General features: G+C 37.7%; 1 protein-coding gene across 1 annotated transcript; it reads left to right on the forward strand.

Annotated features, from left to right (window-relative positions):
- Positions 1-4,875: 4,875 nt before the first annotated feature.
- On the forward strand, positions 4,876-8,529 carry CCL20 (C-C motif chemokine ligand 20). The gene is made up of 4 exons (XM_044684024.1): positions 4,876-4,957; positions 5,681-5,795; positions 7,563-7,637; positions 8,502-8,529. Exons 1-4 carry the CDS (start codon positions 4,876-4,878, stop codon positions 8,527-8,529), a joined length of 300 nt encoding a protein of 99 aa, XP_044539959.1.
- Positions 8,530-9,575: the final 1,046 nt, after the last annotated feature.

Genomic DNA, 9,575 nt, shown 5'->3' on the forward strand with positions numbered 1-9,575 from the left:
CAATTGTATAAAAAATCAAGCCATTCCCCAATTGATAAATGGGCAAGAGACATGAATAGGCAATTTTCAGGTAAAGAAATCAAAAGTATCAATAAGCACATGAGAAAGTGTTCCAAATCTCTAATAATTAGAGAAATGCAAATCAAAACAACTCTGAGGTATCACCTCACACCTAGCAGATTGGCTAAAATGAAAGAAGAGGAGACTAATGAATGTTGGAGGGGATGTGGCAAAATTGGGACACTGATGCATTGCTGGTGGAGTTGTGAACTGATCCAGCCATTCTGGCTGGCAATTTGGAATCACGCTCAAAGGGCTATAAAAGACTGCCTTCCCTTTGATCCAGCCATACCATTGCTGGGTTTGTACCCCAAAGAGATCATAGATAAACAGACTTGTACGAAAATATTCATAGCTGCGCTTTTTGTGGTGGCAACAAATTGGAAAAGGAGGGAATGCCCTTCAATTGGGGAATGGCTGAACAAACTGTGGTATATGCGGGTGATGGAATACTATTGTGCTAAAAGGAATAATAAACTGGAGAAGTTCCAGGCGGACTGGAGAGACCTCCGGGAACTGATGCAGAGCGAAAGGAGCAGAGCCAGAAGAACTCTATACACAGAGACTGATATACTGTGGTAAAATTGAATGTAATGGACCTCTGTACCAGCAGCAATACAATTACCCAGGACAATTCTGAGGGATTTATGGTAAAGATGCTGCCCACATTCAGAGGAAGGACTGCAGAAGAGGAAACATATAAGAAAAACAACTGCTTGAACGCATGGGTCAGGGTGGACATGACTGAGGGTGTAGACTCGAAACTACCACACCAATGCAACTACCAACAATTCGGAAATTGGTCTTGTTCAAGGACACATGACAAAACTAGTGGAAACGCGCATCGGCCAAGGGTGGGGAGGGGCACGGGGGGGGGGGTTGAAGGGGAAAGGGGAGCATGAATCATGTAACCACGTTAAAAATGAATATTAATAAATGTTAAAAAAAATTTAAAAAAAAAAAAAAAAAAAAAGAAAAGAAAAAAAAAAAAAAAAAAAAAAAACTGATGTATCATTTACCCCAAAAAGAGCTTCATAAGGAGAAAAAAATCCTATATTAGCAAAATGGGAAAGGCGGAAGGGGCACGCAAAAGAATGGACCCGATATTTGGTTTTAAAGATTACTCTATTACAATGTATAACCCAATGGAATTGCTTGTCAGCTCCAGAAGAGGGGAGGGAGAGAACATGAATCATGTAACCATAGAAAAATATTTTTTAAAAATAAATAAATAAAATTATATTTTTAAAAAATGAAACCAGATGATACAGATCTTCACATAGGAAGTTTGATCCAAAGCTCAGCTGAAACATCTTACTTTTCCTGACCCCCTCAGTGGGTGGTGTCTCCCCTTCAAAACAAATAAGCAAAGAAAAAAACCCTTTATTTTGTATATTCTTGTTTATATGCAGCCCCACCCCCCCAATAGAGTGTAAGTTCATTGAGGGCAGGGACAATTATCATTTTTGTCTTTGTCACCTTAGCATCTAGCATTGTATGGCATATAGTAACCATTTAATAAATGCTTGTGGATAGACAATAGAAAGGTTGAGTAAGGCAGCTTTCCTTCCAACACTAGCCAGTTTTTCAACTGGCTTTTTGTGGTTTCCATCCCTTGTAGGTCTGGCACAATTTGGGACATTTTCTGTGAAGGAAAAATTAAGCAATCACTTTACCAAAATGTTAAGTCTGGGATTTCACAAACTGTTCTAAATTTTTAGAAAAATATTCCATTAAATTTTGAACACAGCTTTTCCTTTTCCCTCCTTTTTTCCCACATATATACAGAAACCTGACTGCTGGTGACAGAAGATGCAATTGCATTGACCAATGCAAGAGTTACAAAAGAAAACCAAACCTCACAACGTACATTGAAAATCAAGATGTGATGATGACATCAAACTGAATCACTTATTTGAATACTGAAAGATGGAACATGTGCTCAGAAGAGTTCTCAGGCTTTTTATCAACTGAACAAATCAATAATGTGCCAGGGAATGCTCCCTGGATTTGGATTCACCAGCCTGAGAAATGAAACAGGATTCATTTCTATTACTCTATTACTTGATATTGCTCTATTACTGACATAGTTTCTCTGCCCCTCAGTTTTGTCACCTGTAAAATGAAGGGGTTGGACTAAAAGACCTCCAAATTCCCTTCTATCTCTAAAGCTTTTCATACTTATGAATTGTTGATTGAGAGTTCTAGCAGGTGATTTATAATGAGAAAAGAAATTTGGAGTAAGGAGACCTGGGTTCTTTTCCTGATTTTTTTTTTTCTCAAATTGCCATATGATCTTGCATAGGCACTTTTTTCTGGAATTACAGGATGTATAGATAGGAAAGACTTTAGAAATCATCTAGCTCAGCACTCTCATTTCACAGAAAAGGAAGCTAAGACCCAGAAAGTCAGAGTGGCCAGAATCACACACAGGTGAGATGTAGGAGGGCCAAAATTTGATCCCTGTTTCTCTCTCTCCAAATCAAGTGCTCTCTCCACTCTCCTGCCTTTGTCTACCAATGATAAAAAGTATTAGATGAAAATATAGATGTAGCCACCACCACAATTCCTTCCCACAGAGGGGAAATGAAGAGGAGTAGTAGGAGAGAAGGACCAGCATGTTAAAGTGTAAAGAGAAATCTCTGTCTCTGAAGTCAGAAGAACTCAGTTAAAATCTCACCTCTGGAACTATCTGTGTGACCTTGGGCAAGTCCCTTCCCCCCCAGGATTTCTTTAAGTTTTGGCTAAATTCCTATGTTCAACAAGAAACCTTTCTCAATCTTCCTTCATCTTCAAGCCTTCTTTCTGAGACTATCCCCCATCTACCCTCTTGTTTGTACATAGTTGTAGGCAATCTCCCCCACATTAGACTGTGAGCCCCTTAAAAGCAAAGACTGTCTTTGCCTTTCTCTGTATCCCCAGCATTTAGCACAGAACTGGGCACATAGTTGGTGCTGAATCAATGCTAATTGACTTTTCATCTCTGGGCATCAGTTTCCTCATATGTAAAGTAATAGAGTTAGACTAAATGGCTCCTGCTGCCCTTTCCAGTTGTGGCCACCGTCTTATGACACTAAGAGGGAAAAACACCTGGAGGAACAGACACATGAACACAGAGAAACATGATAAAAGAGTCACACAGAACAGCAAGGAAGATGGACTTGGACTTGCCCAAAAGGAAAGCACTCCTATAGGACAAACTGTTCTTATCAGAAAACTTTTAGTCGGGGGCAAATCTTCACTTGTCACTATTCACCGAAATTTTAATTATCAATCAAAAACCATTTATTAAACTTATAATAAGAATAAAAACCAATCAATTAATTATGTTAATTATTATGATATAATATTATATATCATATATCATATCATAATAAATTAATACCATTATCAATTATTAATTTTAGTACATTTATTATTTAGATGTATTAATCAAGTATATATTATATAGTATTATATATAATATTACATAATAATTAATTGATTAATGTAAGTAATAATTAATTAACCATTATTTATCATCTGCTATCTATTAGGCACAATTCAGTCAACAAACATTTATGAATTCCTTATTATTGTACCATACACTAAGCTAAGTGCCAGGAAATTATGAAGATGAAATGAAAATCCCTCCCCTCCAGGAACTTCCAGCCTATCCAAGGAGATTACATGGTTCAAAATTCTTTAATTAGTATAGTCCTTAAACCTACAGAGGCTTTCTTAAAATCAGTCCTAAAAGCCTAGGAAAGGAATGAAACAAGAATGTTTCTCTGGGCTAGAGAACTGGAACATTTTGCAGGGTATTTCGTACATTTGAAATGAAATTAGGGACCGCTGGGCGGCTCAGTGGATTGAGAGTCAGGCTTGGAGATGGAAGGTTCTGGGTTCAGATACTTCGTAGCTGTGTGACCCTGGGCAAGTCACTTCACCTCCATTGCCTAGCCCTTACTTCTCTTCTGCCTTAGTACCAATACGTTGTATTGATTCTAAGATGGAAGGGAAAGGTTTAAAAAAAGAAAAGAAATCAAATCTGATCCTTGGGCTTTATCAGCCCTACTTTGAACCCAAAGTTCTGCCACTTTTGGGTCAGTTCAGCTCCCATGGTTTCCCTTTCCTAGCCACAAGAATATTGGAAATCCTTACAATGATATTTGAATATTTTCCCTTGGCCTTAGAATAGGACTCCAGGGTTCTTTGGCAACAATTCAAAGTGTGGCATGATCTGTAGAGCATTATGCAAGAGCCCATTGGACATCCCACCACCTCCTCCTCCTTGAAAGCTTATAGAAGGCAAATAAGGTAAAACAATAGGAGGCTGGTCTTGGAATGCTGAAATGTCACTGAGTGGGGTTGACCTTGCTTTTATCATCTCCATCTTATCCTCTGTATACACAGAACAAACTCAAGGAGTTATAACTTAGCCCTGCACTAGTCTAGTGTTTTTCTCTGGCACAGGGCATAACTCCTTCCCCTCTTTGCAAATCATCTCATAAACGTCTTACCTCAGCTGGAGGGTTTAAAAAAAGCTGTTTCTTCTTCTTTTATTCCCTCTGCCCTTAATTAACTGCCATATAGTTTCTTTCCTTGGGAAAAGGAGGAAGATTTCCCTGAGTGCTTTTTTTATGACGACATTGGGGAGCAGGTTCATCTGTGAAGGGAAAGCCCCATGGGAGAACACGCCTTCTGTGGACATTCCCAGCTAACTTACAGTCTTTATAAGCCGGCTGTTGCTCCCAGATGTCAGATCGGGCTAGCTGGGCTTCCACCGACTCCCTCGAGCCACAGGTCCCAAAGGATTAGCACACAGACTGGAAAATGACCCAATCTGGCAAGAAGATCCTAATCTTAGTATTTTTGATGAAAGTAATGCTGCTCTGCCTCTCGGACAGGGCTCAAGGTGAGTGGCACTCATTCATTTTGCAAGGGTGCGAGAACTCCTTTCTGGCAAGGAGTTCATTCTGAAAGACCATGACAGGTAAATCCCTGGGATGGAAAATAGTAGGGGAAAAGGTCTGGTGCTATGTTTTATTCTCTTTTGGGAAAATAATCCAAGTGTGGGAAAGGAAGCATGGGCACAGCGGGCTAAGTATGAGATCAATAATGTAAAACTTTGAGAGAGGTAGGTAGAGGCTACTTTATCTATTTTTTTTCTTTGTTCAAGACTCAGTTCAGGTGCTCCCTCTTCCAAGAAGCCTTCCTTGAGCTCCCCAGCTGAAAGTAATCTTTCCTTACTCAAAATTTCCCAGACCCTTTTGATGAGCTCATTCCTTTGTCCTTGCCATAAGTTATGTCGAATTGTACTTTTTAAAGATGTACATGTTACATCTCTTCCTTGGTATATTATAGTCCCTTTAAGACTAAGGACTTTTCCTATGAGAAATCACTGAAGTTCACACGGCAATAACTGTAATAAGTGATCAAAGTATTGGCCGCTAGTAGCAAGGATGTAAAACAGTATTAACTTTTATGTCCAGAAAAGTCAGTGTAGCTCCTCAGTGGCAGAAGCATTGAACGAGTCCAGCTCACTAGACAGATGTCCTAGAGCTTTCACTGTTTTTAGAATGTTGATCATAAGATGACTTCATTTCTAATGACTGATTCCCTCTTCTTCTCCTTTCAGCAGCTAGCAGCTTCGATTGCTGCCTTCGGTATATAGAACATCCTATCAGCGCTAAATTCATCAAAGGCTACACAGAACAGCGGTCCTACGAAGCCTGTGACATTGATGCCATCATGTAAGTGCTGAGTGGGGGCAGCAGTCCTGGTGAAATGATGGATGTTTGGAAATCTCTGCCACTAAAACGCAAAGATTGTGAAGATCATCCTCATAAGCTTCCTTTAAGCACTCTGTAAACAAAAATAAAGTCAGTCAGTTCTCGAGCATTTGGGTCCACTATGTGTCAGGCACTGTGTGAAGTGCTGGGGATGCCAAAAATGGCAAAGACAGTCATCTCCCTCAAGGAGGTCATAGTCTAATGGGGAGACAGACAAATTACATATAGAATAAACAGCACCAGTGAACAGAAGGAGGGGTCTAGAATTAAGAATTAAGAAGAATTGGGAGAGGCTTTGGGGGGGAAGGTGTAATTTTGACAAGAAAGTCAGGAGAACCAGGAGGCAAAGATGAGGACAGAGAGCATTCCAGGTGTGAGATTTTTGTATATTCTCTCTCTGTCTCTATCTCTTTGTCTGTCTGTCTGTCTGTCTGTCTGTCTGTCTGTCTGTCTGTCTGTCTCTCTCTCTCTCTCTCTCTCTCTCTCTCTTTTTCTCTCTGACTCTCTCTTTCTCTCTCACATATGTATCATATTTCTCTATATATCATCTAAATATATAGATATCATCTCTCAATATATCATATAACTGTATATATCACCTATATAGAGAGAGAGATTGTTTGCATATGTAGATTGTTTGCTCATTACATATGAATGATGTAGAGCAAACAGCACTCCTTTTTTTAGACAGGTACAGAAAGTCAACGTAGCATCCAGGGACAGAATGCTTTACTCAAATAGTTACAAAGATCTGTATTCTAATTCCGCTTCTGGCATTTAGCCTCTCTAAGTTTCAGACAAATCTCAAAGACTTTTCATTATAGTTTGTGGTGATCCACTGTGTAGGGACCTTCCACCAATGAAATTAAGCTTTTTGAAGAATTGAATGACAAGTCATTAGAATGTCATGGTCAGGAAAGCTAGAGGTAACATTATTATTTAGCCTTGTCCATGAGGAAATGGATGAATGTCAAAGCATGGTTTTGTTGCAATGTTTTATTTACGAATTCTAAATTACAATTCTAATCGCTACTTCATGATGTATATTAATTGGAAATGACAATATATTAAAAATATTTAGAAAAAAATCTTTAATAGCTTAAGGCTGCTCTAATATGATTATATACAATATTATATACAATAAAACATAACTCATAATATATGGTATATTTATATATTATGTAATAATTAATATGTTCATATATTTATACATATATCCTTTTGCATATTCCTCAAGTACCTTTTTGAGGTATGTAATGCAAATATTAATATCTCCAACATAGAAATGAAGAAATTGAGGCTGAAGGGGTGTCTGACAATCTGATTAGTAGAGAAAACCTTAAATAGCTCAATTTATAGCTAAACAGACATTCCTCTAAAACATACCTGGAAAATGTCTGTTAACCCTTTACCTGAAGACAATAGGGGAAAGTAGCTTTTCTGACTGAATTTAGGGTCCTTCCCACTATATTAAGATGGCTAGCAAATATTGTGGCAAGCCATGCCACATGGGGAGGGGAGAATGCTCCTCTTGAACTTGGGGTCCAGTGCATTTCCTATTATGCAAACATAGACACGGTTCACTTTTTATTAATAATATGTCTAGTTAGGGATTACTTTCATCTTGTGAAAACAACTGAATGTTAGATATGTGCAATAAAACAGTTTTTCTTAAAAATATGAGAATGCTCAAAGCATAAAATAAACAATGTTTTTTTTCCTCTCCAGATTTTATACCAGAAAACACGTTGTGTGTGCTGATCCAAAGGAAGCATGGGTGAAACATGTCCTTAGGATTTTGAGGTATTGAGATATACAATTTATGAGCCTGTCTCTCCATGAATGTGAATGGGTGGAGAGTATTTTCTTTTGTCATTCTTATCTTTGGGAGTTCCTCTTCAGTCAGGTGCTTAAAACCTAACTTTTTAAATGAGGAAATGAGGCTGTTTTAGTTCCTGAGTTCTTTCTGACCCATTCCCCCATCCCCATCCTCATGGGAGCAAAATATTACTTTTAGATTTACTTAAATGTCATTCTTGTTTTTAGTTTAGTTCCAATATGACATATCAGAATCCCTCCTGTCCCCAATAGAAAGGTGATCATGATCCTATGATTCTCCTTGCTATGGTCTATGTGTGTTGTTCAGTCATTTTTCAGTTGTGTCCAACTTTCCATGAGCCCATTTGGGTTTGTTTTGGTTTTTGTTTTGGCAAAGATACTGAAGTGGTTTGCCATTTCCTTCTCCAGTTCATTTTTCTTCTTTAGCTCATTTAGATAGATGAGGAAACTGAGACAAACAGAGTTAAGTGATTTGCCCAGGATCACACAACTAGTAAGAGCCTGAGGCCAGATTTGAACTCAGGAAAATAAGTCTTCCTGACTCCAGGCCAGGTGTTCTATCTACTGTATACCTACCTGATCTCTAATGGGGGCTATTCCTTAACAACTTTTTATAGACACAACATTGAATTGTTAATTGTTTGAATATCTAGAAATAGGAATAGATCCAGGGAAAGGGGATTTGGTGACTCATAAAGGAAACAAGGGAAAGAGGATTTGATGATTCATAAAAATAAAGCTTCATTGATGGAAAGTCATCACTGTGATTGTTGGCAACAACCATCTGCTTGCTTCACTGAGTGTCTCTCTCTCTCTCTTTTTTAATAGTTCCAGACTCAGGAAGATGTCAAAGTAACCTTTTTTTTCTGATTTGGGATGGAAAAAAGCCTGAAACTCCAAACGACCTAAACTAGGTTGGAATTTCAACTGGAACATCATCGTGTGCTTGTCATCCACTTAACCTGACTATCATTGGATCTATCCAATTAGAGAAGTTGATTCATATTGCATCATAGTTTTGCTTTTTTGAGCATTATATAAAAACTTGACTTCTTTCATGTTATTGTATTTATAGAGAGTTTATGTAGCTATTAAATGTTTTGCATTTAAAACTTTTCATAACCTACCCCTAACTTATTTCCAGGCTTACACAGTCTGCACTTTCCATACTCTGTGGTGTATAGGCTGTTTTCATGCCTGAAATCTAATTATTCCTCATTTCCACTACTTGGAAACTCTAAGTTCCCTTTTAAGGCTCAATCAAAGGCACTTTCTAAATGAAGGTCTTCTTAAGCCCTCCAGAAGCTACTGCCTCCTCTTCCCTAAACTACATTGTATTTATTTTTCACAAGTTTTTTATATATATGTACATGCTATCTTCCTTAATAGAATATAAGTCTTGAGGGCTAGGGCTCTTTTCCAGCACCTAGCACAATAGCTGGCACATAGCAGGTGTTTAATAAACTTTTCCACATAGCAGGGAAATTATTGTTGTTGTTTGATATTCAGTTATTTGAAGGATTGAAATACTATTGTTATCTTTATTATTTGGTGAAAGCATTTTATATCATTTTATTTGTATGGTTTATTCTAAATCAATGTTTGATTGTTCAATGTTTGACTATTTTATGAAGATAGAAAAGATGCAAAAAATGTTGATATTACCAATAAAAGAAGGAACTAAAAATTCAGTAGTCAATGATCTTTTTACTAAATTATTTATTCAAGTATCTACCACATAGAATTAATGGGAAAAATTAGTAACTTGTTATTATAGGCAAAATACTGACATTCTCTATTCTTTAATCATATACGCCATTTCTTCCTTCCTTCCTTCCTTCTTTCCTTCCTTCCTTCCTTCCTTCCTTCCTTCCTTCCTTCCTTCCTTCCTCCTTTCTTTCT

Source organism: Gracilinanus agilis, unplaced genomic scaffold, assembly GCF_016433145.1.
Source record: "Gracilinanus agilis isolate LMUSP501 unplaced genomic scaffold, AgileGrace unplaced_scaffold40640, whole genome shotgun sequence".
Classification (NCBI taxonomy): Eukaryota; Metazoa; Chordata; class Mammalia; order Didelphimorphia; family Didelphidae; genus Gracilinanus; species Gracilinanus agilis.